The sequence below is a fragment of the Lepeophtheirus salmonis genome, chromosome 14, assembly GCF_016086655.4.
Source record: "Lepeophtheirus salmonis chromosome 14, UVic_Lsal_1.4, whole genome shotgun sequence".
Classification (NCBI taxonomy): Eukaryota; Metazoa; Arthropoda; class Copepoda; order Siphonostomatoida; family Caligidae; genus Lepeophtheirus; species Lepeophtheirus salmonis.
The window spans coordinates 22,520,638-22,536,912 of record NC_052144.2 but is presented as its reverse complement, the minus strand read 5'-3'; the positions used below and the strand labels follow the sequence as shown (position 1 = coordinate 22,536,912).

The window sequence follows — 16,275 nt, the reverse complement described above, 5'->3', positions numbered from 1 at the left end:
TGTTGTAATAAGTATCAGCAACGTTTTTGACTTTTATTTCAGAGGGGAAAGACTGAGGGTTTTAATTAACAACACATAAGGATAGGTCCTGTTGGAAACTTGGCATAAAGTAAATTTACGTTTGCTATCACCTGAATTAAATAATACTTTATTCACTTCAGAGACACTCTCATGTGTCTGTATTTTCGAAATAATCAGGATAGAGCGTTGCTATTCTGTTCAGACCATGAGCTAGACAAGTGACATGCAACATCATTGGAAAATGTTGTTTAAGCTTTTTGGCTGCTTTAATACAATACGAAGCTCCGTCGGTAATGAAAACCTTCAGTCTTTCGCCTCTGAAATCTGAGCAAAGAACGTTGCTGATACTTACTACGGCAACACTTGTAATAGTTTTATTGTCGGCTTTTGTAACATTTTCCAAATTAATGAGATAAGGACGACTCAAAAAATTACCATCTAAAGGTCCAACTAACCCTACACAACAACGTAATGAATCACTGTACTTACAAAACCAAATCTCAAGTCCATACTTTATCTCAAAGCAACTTCACACGTTTCTATCACTTATGAATATAATGAATACGTAGTTCGCAGTTACAGGTTACTTATTTATATATGATTGGTATGATATTCCATATCACTGTGAATGATAAATAAGAATCTGAAGAGTGTCGTTTTTCACCATAAAAAAGGAAATATGAGCCTTATGTTTGAATAAACATACAATAAAAAAACGTTTTATAATCATGAGACCTTTATGCTTCTTTTTTATTCATCGTAATTAAATTTGTCGATTGTCTTAATGATGAAGACTGTCTGGACGATAATAATCTCAAACATTTTTGAAACCAGACGACCTAGAAAAAAAAACTTATTTCAGTTTAGAACTTTTTGCTCAGATATTGTATTCTTAGCATAATTTCATTGGTGAAAATAGTTACCCTCTAATTGTCCCCTCCCCTGTGTTTTCCAGCACACAGGCACCCGAATTAAGTAAGATTTTATTGAGTTAAGGATTGGTCAGTTATAAAAGTTGAATGAATTTCAAATAAAAGAAATGTATAGGTAATCTTAAACTTTTTTATTAGCTTTCGAGTTGCTGATGGATGATAGCATGTACATGTAAATATGGTTTTAAGAACAGAATTAACGTTTTCTACGCAATTTAAGAGAATTGCGCCTAAGCCAGGCAGCACGGCGAGAACCACCAATGGTTTGGGTAAAGTTGCTTCCCTTGCCCAACCCACGCGACTTCTTTCCTGCCGCAGTAAGACCTCTCAGTTCTCTGTGTTTCTGTACCGCTCTGCACATCCAGTTGATCTTTGGGTCTCTTCGGATAGCCTTGTGGTGAGGATCAATGAGTATGACCTCAAAGTACTTGTAGGTTGAGTCTTGACAGACCCAATAAGAGTTCAAGACACGCAATCCCTTAAGTCTTCTTCCAACACGTTCCTGAAATTATGCATTAGTTAAGAATGGGAGTAAATATAGAGATGAAGTAACATTGTATGAGTGGTTTCAGTCTTCTAAGGAAGGAATACTTTAGGCAATCACTAAACGCTCATTAGTATCATTATCATCATACAAATAATTTAATTAATAACTATACTCATAATAAAGATGAGGCTCTCATAACCCTTAAGGGAAGTGAGAAGCCAAAGAATATAACAATTGAAGGAGCATAGCTTTACTAAAGGGATCAAAACTTACCTCGGCAATGGATTGTAAATTTCTCTCTGGCTTTTGTTGCTTAACAGCACCAGAAGTTTTAGGTTTCCCATAGGGACAACCTTTGGGAACAGGGCGTTTACGTCCTCCACGACGCATGGCAATACGATAAATAACAAAACCTAATGAAAAATAAAATTAAATTATAAGCTTAACAGACTCAATGGAACATGTAAAATGAAGTTATGAGCAATGATCAGTTGAAATGTGGTATTTCTCCTCATTCATATACATGATTATGTATATTTCAGAGTGGTGCATGAAAAGGTATCATCATTACAGAGAGAGAAGTCCAAGGCTTGGACCCTATAATTACCTTGTTTATTCTTGTATCCAAGGCGACGAGCTTTGTCGGGTCTAGTGGACCTTGGGCAACGATGCACCTTGGTCAATTGGCGATATTGCCAGCACCGAATACGGAGAAGGTAGCGGAGGCAATCGCTCTGCTTCTTCCGGTAGAACTCACTCATATACCGATATGCACCCATCCTAAAACGATAAAACTCACTCAGTAAGGATCCATGGGAACTTAGGAAATTGGAATTAAAGTATCCATTTCTTGTGTGGAAGCTCAGTTCCTAATTCTAGGAGCCATGAAGATCATGGTTTCCAAGAAGGAATGAGAATGATATCTGGTCTTACCTGATAACGTGAGAAGAAAGGAAAGAAAACGGAAAGAGCTACAAATTATATAATACAAATATCCTTTAGCTGACGTAGGAAATAAGGGCCACGCAACACTAGGAATCCATTTCATATTTTCAGATATCATAAAATGATTCTAACTTGGATTCAACTCAATACATATTAAATTGCATCATAATTAAAGGAAACAACACCTTAGAGGCTCATAGGTGATGATATTTTTACTGCATAAAATGAACAAATTTCCAACAAATATTGATGCAACTTTATCAAATGGCTTTAAGAATAATAAAAGAAATAAATCAATGTAATATTTATTAAAAATCAACATAATTATCTTTTTCTTATTGATTAGGGACGCATAAAGTAGAATAATTAGAGGAAAATATCTTATTATTTTCATTGTAATAAGTATATTATTGTCTACACTATGGATATACAAATGTATAATGAGATTGGAACATATTTTTAATACATTTTAGGTTCAGATAAATAATAAAACTAGACAAAAGTTTATATTTATGGTAGACTAAGTAGACTTTTAAATCCAACATCAACAATGTTGACGTCACTTCAAATTATATTCTATCTCGTAGCATTGTCGTACGTAGAAATATCATCATATTATACTATTGAAATGTTTATTTTTTAAAGAATTCCTTATTCCACCGGAAACTCAAATCTGTAGCTGATAACGTTTTTTTAACATGTACTATTACCATGTTTCTGTAGCATATAATACTGAAGATAAACTGAAAATAAACTTTTAATAAATTGTAGTAATTATTAGAAATAACTATAAATGTTTTACGTTTCTCTATATTATACTTGATGAAAGTGATACAACAATATTACAGAGTATAAGCAATTGCATAGTATTAATTATATTATTATAAACATAAAAAATGAGTCTCTAAACCTCAATTGCTTACTTTATCTTATTACGTCATTAATATTTAATCAAAGACTTTGATTTAATCATGCGGATGCAAATAAAGGAGACCTTGATGTAAATGCAATAAATGGATGGAAAATAAACATTTTGCTATGTTTATTCAATTACATTTATTTCATAGTATAATGTCTATGTGTTGATCAAAAACAAATATGCTAAATTATAATTAATAATTTAGATTAAAATGATAAGCCCTCACAATGATTTAAAAAAGAAGAGATAATATTTTTTGTATGTTCTCAATTTATTTCATTAGTATTTCTCAAATGCCATCACTTCGTCAGTGGTTTTATAAGCTTGAAGTCTTGCAATTGCTGATTTTTTTATTTTCAATGCCAAATCATAAAAGGATACTCCAAGAAGTATTCCAACGTATCCTCCAATCTCGGCAGCTGCATCCAAAAAAAGGTATAAGTAGTGCTCAGTATTCACTTGGACTCTTGAAGGGAGATAAACAGTGTACATTGATATATTTTTGAAAGAAATTTTTTGAGAAGTTATGGAGGCTACATTGACCATTTGGAAATTACACGGACTGTCACAATCTTTTTCCTATTTAACAGAAATTTATATTAGTTTATAACTAAATATATATTAAATGTATTTGATGATCTGGATATAAAAATCAGTCAAAGATAAAAATGAAAAATGCGTTGTATTTTTATTCTCCAAAATACCAAATTTTTAGTTGTTTTTGTAGATCCTTGGATTTTTAAAATGGTTTATACTTTATATACATATATTATTTAATTTATAGCACATGTTTATTAAATCTATCATTGAAGAATTTTTCTGTAATAAATAAATCACTCCTTAAAAATTTGATTAGAAAATAGATTATTAGTGTTATCGCCTTCAGTATAAATAAATGAATGATGTCATAGGAAAACCGACATCTTGTGAAAAAATATGAAAAATACTGACCATACTATTTCCTCAGGCTAACGGTCACGTTTCACTACTTGTTTTAAAGTTTTAGGTTTTTCCATTTGATTTTTAAGCATAAAAAATACACATCCCCTTACATGAGGTTAAATTATTGAGCTCAGTAGAACTCAATGATTGTATTTTATGACTGAATAAGAACGTGTTTCCCGTAGAATAGATGCGCCTTTCCGATTTACCACAATAAGAAAACTTTTTAAATTGAACGCGGTAACAATGAGTTCTAAATTCTAATACTATCTAGAGGAGCACAAACTCCAACAGGGAATTCTAGAGACATGAAAGACTCCACTCTTTTTGCACATTTTTCCTTCCGCCGGATCCTAAAACAGGATTTACCCACCGATGATACTTGAAAAAACTACTAACAGCCCCATACAACCTCAGCCCCAGTTGTACCTTGAATGATAGGTTTTTTTTTTGGGTACGGTTGTGTTCCAAAATCGGATGCAACCCACCGCGAATACTTGAAGAAACTACTAAGAGGCCCTTACATATGATATAAATTATTTTGGTAAGAAATTGTCATGTGCTAGATTAATGAAATTGTGGGTTTTGGTCCCAATCGGGGTATATGGGGGGGTAGGGGGCTCTAAGTAGTTTCTTCAAATATTAGTTGTTAGGCGAGTAGAAATTTCAAAATCCCTCCTACAAACTATTGCGAGGCATTATGAAAGTGGGAAATCTTTAGAAAATTTGATTTCCCGAGTATTATTCAAATATTTATTAAAATATATATTTCTTTCTGGAGAAAAAAGTAAAAATCACAAGGTAACAGAGGCATATTCAATGCATCTCTTCAGTTTTGTTCACAAGATAAACTCCATATCAACATAAATAACAAATTAAGATCTAGTTGTAAGTTGTTGTTTTTTTACATGAGCGTTTCATGTTTAGAAAAAATAATATCCACTTATTTTTAATATATAATTGATTTTCTTCGCTTTAATTATTGTTTTTTATTAAAAAAGGATAAAAAATATTAAGATAATGGAGTATATCCCCTATCTAAAGAAAATTGAAAAATATTCAAAGTTACTAATAGTAATAGTTGTTAACCGTTTTATATTCATAATCGTAGATAACTATTTTTTTATTTTTCATACCTACAAGGGTATAGGAAGAAAATAATATGTAATTCCCCATTTTTATAGTACGAGACCCAGTTTGCAAGCAGCAAATCTTACATTTTGTGTTAGATTCTTTGTAATCTTACAAAGACATCTTTTACTACGGGACATGCATGCTAAAAACAAGCGTTTGTATTTTACAAGAACTACGTACTATTCATTTTCTTATTACTCAGTAATAAGAAAATCAATGGTACGTAGTTATATTACTAACTACTAATAACTGAGTTATTAGTAGTTACTAAAACAATTTATATTTATAGTACTTAATGATAAATGTATACATATTCTATTAATTAATTATTGTTATTATCTAGGCACTATTTATATACCACAATTTTGTCCGGATTAATTTAATATTAATTTTATTGTTGTAAAATTCCTAGTTACTATATTTACAATATGCAAATACTATTTGTTTAGAATCAAGCAAACAATATTATATTGATTCTTGCACGAACACGTTATATTAAAGATAGCCAATGAAAAATAGTTTATTTATGTTAAAAATTTCAACTAAAACGATTTACTATAAACTATAATAGGTAAATTTCTATCATAAAACCTCCTTGTATATAATATTGTTTGTTACTTCTGTCCAATTGATGTAAATATAATCAAACCCGCATTTCTTTGGTCAATCTTAAAAATGCAACATATAATTGACCACGTGAAAATACTGATTTTGGTAAATATAAAGTAATTTTCAAAATTTTGACTCTGTGATTTATTTATTGTCATTGCCATTGCTAACTTGCAATGTTCCTTCTTCAACCATAAATATGATGATAAATACAAAGATTAACTCGTACATCGACTTCCTTATTCCCTTTTTTCATTCCTATTTAATATACGTTCTTCCTTTTTCTGTTACTAAGATATACATCACACACACATTTTCTGAGGATGGTTTTTGTGGACAAAGAAGGAGTAATAGATATAAAAGAGCAATTCCAAAAAATTAGGCACCATTTATAATTCTTGTAGTATCAGTTACATAAAAGCTCATCAATTAAATTAGTATAAATATGATTATTACTCAATAATATTTATTGAGTTACACATAATAAATCTATTAGTTTAACATTGTAATAGCATATGTTAGTTATTTTTTCCAATCTCTCTTTTTTCATATAGGACAAGTAAAGACTTTTAGAGTTTAGGTATCCGTTGTTATTGATAAAGCCTTCATTTATTTTGTGTGGATTTTTAATGTTATACCGTGATTTGATCATCTTCTAATCTCTGATAATGTAGTATAGACCGTATATCACAAACTCCAACTTATCAATGGAATTGACATAAATCTGATTTTGACGAGTGATTTTTGCATTATATACAATACATCAAGGGCACAGAACGACTCTTATTGATAAGATCGTTTTCTTGAGTGGGAGACCAAACAGAGTTTACTTTCAATAATTTCAAAAAAAGAGCTGTGGATCGAGGATTAGAACTCTGACTGGGTCTTTCTATCGTTTTATGGAACTCCATATTTCTTATATGTAGAAGTATACGATGATTCCGTAGAAGATTTGTAGAAATTTATGTATGGGGACAATGATTAACACAGATCTTAAATGAAGAAAAACTTAAACAAGCAACGATCCTGCCATTAAAGGAGATGAGATCCACCGAGTGAAGCACTTGTTCCAAGGATCTCGCCTTAAGATTCGGTATCCCTTGAAGAGAGTATCAAAAGGCGTTTGAATGGGATATTCGTAGGAACGGGAAGTAAAGATGGACCCCCCCCACTCCTCACCTCCCTCTTTCTGCTGACTGCTGTGTAATGGAATTCAGTGTCGTACCTACTAGGGTCTATAATTTTAATGAGTAAAAAAGAAGTTGTAACTTGTAATTCCCCCTTAATTTTGTCCCAGCATTCAAAACATAGAAGTATCAGTGGGGTGAAGAAAATATTATTCAGTTTATTCTTTATTTGCCTTGTCAAATTTGCCAAGAATTAATTATAATTATAACTCACTATTCAGAATTGGAGACTTGGACATGTGTTGTAGTTAACTCTTATTAAATTGGGAAATTTCAGATTTGACTAGGGCTCAATATGAAAGACTAGTAACTCGACTAGAATTCGTCGTCAGATCGACAAGGCTCAGATTTTAATAAGACTCAAGGCTTGAAACTCAATTCACGCACTTAAAAACTTGCGACTTGACTTGGAATTTGCTTTAGAGACTTCACTCGAGCTTATCTCTCAATAATTGAAATTCTACTAGTAATCGTAAAAATTACTTGTGAACAACTCCATTTACGATATACTCGTAACATTAAATTTCTTTTTGAAAAAAAATAATAGTGTCCATATTTCATCATAGTTAATAAATTTTATACAAAGTTTAACAGTGAAGACACAAGATAAATAAATTATATTAGAAGGTGAAATTAATCAACCTCTATTATTTATATTTTGTCAAATTTCTTTTAAATGGTTGAGCTTCATTTACTTTTGCACATCATTGGATAAATAAAAAAATGGTATTAGTTTATAACATTCTTGGCATTTTGTGACTTTTATCATGGATCTTGCTATATATATCCTGATATGTAAAATACGATTCCTTTACATCTTGCCATCTTTATCAATGCCATTCATGTCATTATTGGACAGCGCTTGATTCACTATTTGAACAAATTCAAATTCATGAGGATCTTTTTAAATGCAATTCTACATTATCCAAGATTAGAAGGTGACCAAATGACAGTATAACAATAAAAATCTACACAAAATAAATGAAAGCTTAATCAATAACAACGGATACCTAAACTCTAAAAATATTTACTTGTCCCAGATGAAGATATTACTCGTTGGAGAAAATAACTAACATATACTATTATAACATTATACTATTAGATTTATTATGTGTAACTCTATGAATATTATAAGTAATAATCATATTTATACTAATTTAATTGATGATTTTCGATTTAACTGATACTACAAGTATTATACCCGGTGTCTAATTTTTTGGAATTGCTTTATTCTTTTTATTAATCCTTTTTTGTCCGCAAAAACTTATACATAAAAACCATCCTCAGAAAGTTTGCAAACATAATTATAATATTGTTTAATTGATTTTAAGTGAATAATAATTGTATTAGCATATTTTAAAAATAATAACTAAGAATTATACGATAATAAAATTAATATTAAATTAATCCGAAGAAAAATGGGATTTATGAACAGTGAATGGATAATGGCGATAATTAATTAAAAGAATAGGTACACATTTAGCATTAAGTAACATAGATATAAATTATATTAGTAACTAATAATGGGAAAATGAATAGCACTTAGTTCTTGTAAAACTAGCACAAACACGCTATCTTAAAGATAGCCAATTAAAAAGATGTTATTTATATTTAGTTTGTTTATGTTAAAATTCTTAAATAAAAGGATCTACTAAGTATAAATTATAATTATATAAAAGGTAAATTTCCATTGTAAAACCTCCGAGTATACAATTTTTTTTGTTGTTTTTTGTCCATTGTTGTAAATATTGGGGGGGTATCCTATATATGTTTTCCGCAAGTCATACTGTCTCTTTCTATCTTGAAATTGGAGACAGCGAGAGAGGAAAGATGAAATTAAATTATTGCAACCTTTTAATAATAAGGAAATATCGAAGCGAAGGAACACGAAGTGAATAATATTGGACGGATGAAGAGAAGGATCTCGACTTTTTCGAGTTATTTGGATAATTAGCACTTCGAAATTAAATAGGAGGTATCATTGTGTCGAAGAAGTTGTGAATTTAGCTCTTATAGAGTATTTGAAGGAGGGTAGAGGGGAGTTCCCTCGGAGTCCATCCGTTGACTGAGGGATGAGACCGGAGGGAGCATATCTTACTATGTTGTGCATAAAGCGTTAAAATAAAGTAGAGTATCGAGGCAGTTAGCTTGTAAAAGTTTAGTGTACCCGCGTTGCCATTTTTTCTAATAAGATTTCGCTTTTGAATCAACGTTCTTACGCCACAATTCCATACGTCATGTATATAATTGTGACGTAAGAAACATGACGTATGATGTATTTTATTAATCTCATTCAAATATAATTCAAATTATCATCTATTCAATTCTACTTACTTCATTCTTTAATAATTACGTACATTTAATTTTATAATAGTTTTATTACTTATAAGGAAGGACTTCAGGTAAGAGGAAACAAATTGACTAAGTACAATTTTACGAAATTCTGTCAATTGATTTTACAAACTAAATATGAATCCTATTAAGAACTATTATTAGGGGCATATTAACTTTAATTATTTGAAACCCATTTTTAATATATTTTAAAAATCCAAATAGTTTGGCTTCCTTTTCTCTTTATAATTTTTTTTGTTGTTGTTCAATTTACACTAATTTCCACTAAAGGAACGTGTTGACTCTAATCTAGTATGAAGCTTAGTTTTGTTCGGTTTTACTCCATTTGATAAAATATTTTTGCATGTTATTTTTGATATATCTAAATTCTATAATTGTAGCTAATGTATAATATTCATGTTCAGATACCACCTAATATTTTACTTAATTATAATTACATATGTCATATCAAGTGAAATATATTATTAATAATTTGGTAATTAGGTATTACAACAATGAGAAGTTATGGCCATAAAACTAAAATATACTAGAATTTGAAATTTAAATACAATTTTAATTATACACTTTTTAAAGTCTATGATCATTCTTCCTTCCTGAATACCTGAGCAAGTGGACTTTTTTGTTCTCCAAGAATGAGAGGTTTAGAGGAAGGAAATATCTCTTTGGGTATACGGGAGCAGATGTCAGGAATGTCGACTAGAGGGATTTATTGAAACACTTGAATTCAGTATTGGCCAGTGGTAAGATGGGCAAGAGATTGTTAAAGGCTCACATTACATTTATCCCAAAAATTGATAATCCGAAGAGTGCGTCCGACTTCAGACCTATCTCCATCCTACCACATATTGTACGTGTATTACAGAGGATCATTGATTCTAGACTACAGACAATTAAGATCTCTGAAGAGCAGGTGGGGTTCCGAAAAATGGACGGATGCTCTTTCAATAACATGCTTCTAAAAGGTATCTTTGTGAATAGCAAGAAGAAGGGTAAACCCCTTTCTTTGGCGTGGCTTGATATGCGTAAAGCATTCGACTATGTTAGCCATCAATCACTAATTAGGGCTCTCATAATGTACTAGGTCCCTTTACAATTGGTTAATTATATTAGAATGATCTATCTAAATGCTAGCAGTTAGTTAGATGCTAAATTTCGCAGAGGAATACTGCAGGGAGACCCAATATCAGGGACTTTATTCACTTTAGTAAGGAGTAATATCGCCGGACATTACTACATAATTAGCTTTTGCTCTAAATCTTTACGATGTCATGTTAGGAAACTACAATAAGTCAAGAATGGTTGCCTGAATTGTCTTATCAGTTAAATTTGACTGCAAGGATTAACTTTTCTTTTTTTAGATAAATATGAAATAAATTAAAGTGGGATTCTAAAAGCTGTTCTTACTAAGATTGGAAGAAGATATGGATTTAAATCTAACATTATTTTATGATTTACTTTATTATTAATAATTATTAAAATCTCATCGGTAGAAATATATCTATCCTGTGCACAATTGTATAAGCAACTTGCACATAAGGAAAAAAGGTGATGATCTTTTTGATTAAACTCCACGTCTGGCTTGTATTTGCAACCTCAAGTTATGACATATTGAACTGAATTCCGATGTTAGAACAAGAAGATATTATTTGGATCAATCTATTATTTCAATATTCTGTATTTATAATTCATTGTTATTATTAGTTATATGATTCTAATTGTTTAATTTTGTATATTTAACTTAAATGTATGATGGTTTATTTTTTAGTATGTAGATTATATTTAATTTAAGCCTTCTATTTTAAATTTGGAACTTCAAATATATTCCGAAATACTCTTATTTTGTCGTTTTTTTAGTTATTTTTCTGAGAATATGGTTCACAATAAATTACTATTTCATGGAGTGTGACGTTTCCAAATCTACTGTAACGGATAAAAATCGTCTAAGATATGTATTATATCTTCATAAACATTTTGCTAATAAATACTTTCATTACACCCTCAAAAATCATAATAAAGCAGGCAACTGATAAATACTGATGTGATTATCACATGAGTATTTTAAACAATGATACCATGTGTCTTTCACCCCCCTGTCTCCTCGCACGCGTTTTTCTCTACAATATTATCAACTATAGTAATGACTTACGACTTCAAAAAATGACCCTTGCTTCTGCACTGAGCGTGGATATGAATTTTATTACAGTGGTATAGTGGTATGTTCTAGAAATTGGGAGCAGCTTTTTCTAGTTAGCAATCTAAACAGGCTTTTTTACCGTATTTTAATAAATATTAAGTATTAGAGTACACCTTATTTGACTATGGGAAAAATTGTGGAACCCTTAGTCCTCATTAAGGAGCTCGGTGGCACCAAAATATGAGGTAGGCTTCTACTACTACGAAAACTTCTTCACCGTTAAGGAACTTTTCCAAAAAATACCTGACGACAAGAGTAGGCCCATCTATGAGCCCAAGAAGCTTTTTGAGCAGCCTCTCTTGCCTATGACCTCGCCTTCATAAAGTCAAACTCAAGTCTTTAAAAGCGAGCATCACTCAGCTCTAGGAAAGATTGCATCTTGTCTATCACTAAAACGTTTCATGAGAGCCTGAACATCCCTTAGTTGCCCACAAGCTGGAAGAGATTCTTAATAAGAACCCAGTATTTGTGAATAAGAGTAAAATTGGTTTAGTGCTCTCTGGGAGAATGTGTATAGTGTGAAAGAGACTCCCAACATGATCCCAACATCATCGCGAGCTTCAACTGCGCTCCCATATCATCCGTGGACTGTGAAAGAGCTCTAAGTATTTTCAAGGACCTTCCCACTAATAAGAGGAACAGGCTAACGGAGGACCAATTGAGAGATCACATTATTATTGAGTGGAATAATGTCTTGGTGGAATAATAAAAAAAAATTGATAGAAATATTTAAGATCAAAATACTGGATTTATTTGCATTTTTGGCGTTTTTCTGCTTATTTATTTGCATTTCGATTTTTTTTCTGCATTTTTATCGCATATTTAGTTCCATTTTTAGTTCTATTTTTATGCATTATTTGGACATCTCTAGTTTTAAATCGTAATACAATCTTATTTTCATATTGTAGATATAAAATAGAAGGAATACTATATTTTTCTCAAATTATCTTACTTTTCACGTCCCAAATCTATAGTATATATTTTTTTTTTTCAAATCTATCGAATCATATGATTTTCAGTACATATTACTTTGATATAATTCAAATATCAATGTTAGTCTTTGTCATCAAGTAGTATTTTATACTTATAGTCTTTTTTATTCGTAAAGGCATTTGATGTAGTTTAATCAAGATTTATAAGTTTTATGTAGTAAAAATATCAACTTTGACTCCCCAAGATGACATTTCCTTAAATTAAGATGTAATTTATGACGTCAGTAAAAACGTTCTATATGAATAAAGTGCTTTCATTGAAGTTACGCATTGCATAATATTTATGAGTACACGCACTAGATATCACCTTATAATCAGATGTTCTGTCTTCAAGAATTAAATAATAACGATAACAGATATGAAAAACAAAAAATCCAATTAGAAAAGAAACAGCCTCTTTCTTTCTTGACGATATAACAAACTATAAGCATAAACTATAAAGTGTAACCCCGCATTTCTTTGCTCAAGAATACTGAGTACGCTAAGGAGTTATAAGTTAAAGTCCTTCTTGAACTCTTATAAGAATTGAGGATCGACATCAAAGTAATTTTTGTATATTGCATTGCTCGATACGAAGTAGGATTTGCGTTTATTTACTTTATCTCTTAGCTGTACACATCTAATTTAATGAAAAGTCATGATACCTAAGCTGTTCACCTCCAAAACACTTTTCAAAGTTAATTTTCAGTTTCTTTTTTTAACATAGCGGATGATATTATTATTTTCATCTACAGGATTTTGGGAATTTAAAAAAAAACATATACCGAAAATCAACATGTTAATAATAAAGCTAAACGTTAGATAGATGTGTTTTTGATAGAAGGTGAAGGTTTATATCTTTAATTTGTCTTTTCCATTTCGACATCATAATTACTTAACTTTACATAAAACTTAACTTTTATTTTAAGTTATAATTAAAACATGAACTTTATTCGATAAAATGTGATTTTTTAGGACTAAGATTGCAAACATCAACAATGCTGATGCCCCATGAAAAGGTTCAATTATTATGATTTATAGAGCTACCTGATTCGTCACTCGATTCCAGGCTATCCAAAAAGTAGTATTGATTTTATTGGCATCATTTGAACAAATATTATCGTTTGGAAAAATCCAAGGAACCGAGCAACCAGCTTCATCTTCCATTAATTTCCATAAAGCCTCATACATACATTTATCATAGCCATAGTTGGAGCAAATGAACATACTTGAATCAAATAAACTCCAATAGCGTGACTTTTCTTGTATAGAAACTTCATCATAAAATACATTGGTACTCAAATTTTTACCCAAGTTGACGAAATATCCCATTCTTCCACTGAGATCCAAGAAAGTTCCTTTTTTGTGGTAATAAATTTTGACATCCTTTTTACTAAAAAAAATATCAACAGTTTTTTACCAATTAATAACAGTAGGCTTAATTAATTATTATGACTAAGTAACCTACAAGACAAATTTTATATGACTGATGCCAATTTCTTTATATTCTCCTTTTGGATGAATAGTAAAACATTTTCCAAATTTACGATGCCGTTGCTCCATAACACTTTCTCCATATAAATCCATGTTAACAATATTCTCTCCATTTCTCGATGACTTAAATAACTTTAACGTTACTTTTTGGATCAAATCCTCTACCTATTGATTGAATATTTTTTATCAGATAACAGATAACTAGAGTTGACATTTTTGTAAGGAAAAAAAAAGAGTACGAGGAGAAGGCAGGAGCGAGATTATAGTACTACTGAATTAAACCCCTTGTTATTATCAGTTCTCATCATATGATTTGAGGGGGGGGGGAGAAAATGAATTACGGCTATAAAGAGGAGAACCTTCAACAATGATAATATCATTAGTGGAAGGAAAATATTATAGTTATATTTATATTCATATATATTCATTTTATTTGCACCAAATATAGGAGATAATACTTACTACCAGAGGGTGAAGTTAACACTACGACGACCTATTAAATAATGAGCAAAATACTCGAAAAAACCGTTTTTCCTTTTTTTAATTTTTATAAGTAGTTTTTCATTACAAAAATGTTGACATATTATGTACTTACCTTAAAAGTTACAAGTTCAAATAGCTCTTGAGGGGTGACTCCAGTTTGATTACTTGTCCACTTGAGATTATATTTGTTGTTATACCTAATGACATATAATATGAATGATAGTTATGATTTGAATAGTATTGATGATTTACTTTGAAGTAGTCGGAATTCCATGTTCTATGAGAACATCCTTCTTGTAACCCAAAGAATTACAAACCGTGATAGCAGGAAGATCTGTTTCATATTGCATTAGTAATTCTTGCGACATGTATGTCTGACGTAAAGTATAGCGCTTTACGACAATTACAGATTCAATAAGGAGTAGAATGACTAAAATTACTATAAAAACATTGTAAACGATCTTTGTTGTCTTGGAGGAATTATTCTGTTTTTCATCATTGTTTTCAAATTGATACATCTTTATAGTACTTGTAAATATACGATACTAGAGGGATTAAATTGTAATACTGAGCCCTAGTCTTTCAAATACCAAACTATCAATATTTAATTATCTAAATCCTAACATATTTTATTATTCATATCATTGATAAAATATAATTATTTTATTAATTATATATTTATGAATGTATCTCTTTATGGGATATACCTACAGGGCGAGGAAACAAAAGTCTCTCCATCTCCGTTATATTTTACTAGAGAGGTTGCGTTAAAATCATTTTAAAAATTCCGATATTCCGGTTTTTTTGTTTATGTTCAGTAAGTTCACTTAAACAGGAAAATGTCCGAACAAAAACAAAAAAGAAAACATTTTTCAGAATAATAAATTATAAAGAAAAATTAGCTAATTTATTATTTTTAATTAAATATATATCTTTTTTTAATAATTTATATCCCATAAATGTTAAATAAAGGTAGAAAAGTAGCCGCTATATGTAATTTTCTTTTAGAAGATACTCACACGGGGGTACTCGGCCTTGCTCTGGCCAGTGGCGTAGACAGCTTTGTACACCTTGGGGGATGATTGGGCTGTATAAATAGTTAATAATAAAAGAAAGATTTAGCTGTTGCAAGCTTAACAACAAACTAATGTATAACAGTTAGTCCTGATATCACTATTAGTGTAATAATAGTCATATATTGGGAGCATTAAGTAGAACATTAATGATTATACATATATGTTTGTTTGAATAATACTTGTTATATAGATAGTAGTATGGTACTCTCTGTAACGAATTATTATGTATACTGTTGTATCACGTTCATTTTCTATTCTGTTTTAGATTGCACTGATGCATTTTGCATACAAAATGTATAAATGCTCATAACACGAGTCGGCCAAACCACACATATATTTTAATAAAAACTGACTTGAGAAAATAATGTGTATAGAAATATATAAATGCATTTCGCTTGAGGTTACTGGACACACGAGAAGCAACTTCATGAGGTTAGCTACTTGGGGGGAAGAGGTTGCGTACTTCTAGTGTCATGGCTTTATACGCCTCTGTCGCCTCCTGCAAACTTTTTGCCTCCTTATTTGTCGG

General features: G+C 30.6%; 2 protein-coding genes across 2 annotated transcripts; both read right to left on the bottom strand.

The window, feature by feature from the left end:
* Positions 1-1,069: 1,069 nt before the first annotated feature.
* LOC121129058 (large ribosomal subunit protein eL15) lies at positions 1,070-2,486 on the bottom strand. Its single transcript, XM_040724724.2, has 4 exons — positions 2,374-2,486; positions 2,048-2,220; positions 1,714-1,853; positions 1,070-1,455 (listed from the first exon to the last, which is right to left on the bottom strand). Exons 2-4 carry the CDS (start codon positions 2,217-2,219, stop codon positions 1,150-1,152), a joined length of 618 nt encoding a protein of 205 aa, XP_040580658.1. The 5' UTR covers position 2,220; positions 2,374-2,486; the 3' UTR covers positions 1,070-1,149.
* Positions 2,487-3,175: 689 nt separating this feature from the next.
* Positions 3,176-15,830, bottom strand: LOC121129057 (uncharacterized). Its single transcript, XM_040724722.2, has 6 exons — positions 15,690-15,830; positions 14,923-15,215; positions 14,783-14,867; positions 14,162-14,352; positions 13,741-14,086; positions 3,176-3,883 (listed from the first exon to the last, which is right to left on the bottom strand). The coding sequence occupies exons 2-6, from the start codon at positions 15,186-15,188 to the stop codon at positions 3,584-3,586; spliced, it is 1,188 nt and encodes a 395-aa protein (XP_040580656.1). The 5' UTR covers positions 15,189-15,215; positions 15,690-15,830; the 3' UTR covers positions 3,176-3,583.
* Positions 15,831-16,275: the final 445 nt, after the last annotated feature.

What these genes read in the sequence shown, in the direction of transcription:
- LOC121129058 (XM_040724724.2), bottom strand. Translation starts at nt 2,219, where the DNA reads ATGGGTGCATATCGGTATATGAGTGAGTTCTACCGGAAGAAGCAGAGC. An exon ending in TGGATACAAGAATAAACAAG is followed by an intron (nt 1,854 to 2,047) that starts GTAATTATAGGG and finishes ATTTTTCATTAG; the next exon opens with GTTTTGTTATTTATCGTATT. An exon ending in ATTTACAATCCATTGCCGAG is followed by an intron (nt 1,456 to 1,713) that starts GTAAGTTTTGAT and finishes GCATAATTTCAG; the next exon opens with GAACGTGTTGGAAGAAGACT.
- LOC121129057 (XM_040724722.2), bottom strand. Translation starts at nt 15,188, where the DNA reads ATGTATCAATTTGAAAACAATGATGAAAAACAGAATAATTCCTCCAAG. An exon ending in AGTCATATAAAATTTGTCTT is followed by an intron (nt 14,087 to 14,161) that starts GTAGGTTACTTA and finishes TATTTTTTTTAG; the next exon opens with TAAAAAGGATGTCAAAATTT. An exon ending in GGAATCGAGTGACGAATCAG is followed by an intron (nt 3,884 to 13,740) that starts GTAGCTCTATAA and finishes TCTGTTAAATAG; the next exon opens with GAAAAAGATTGTGACAGTCC.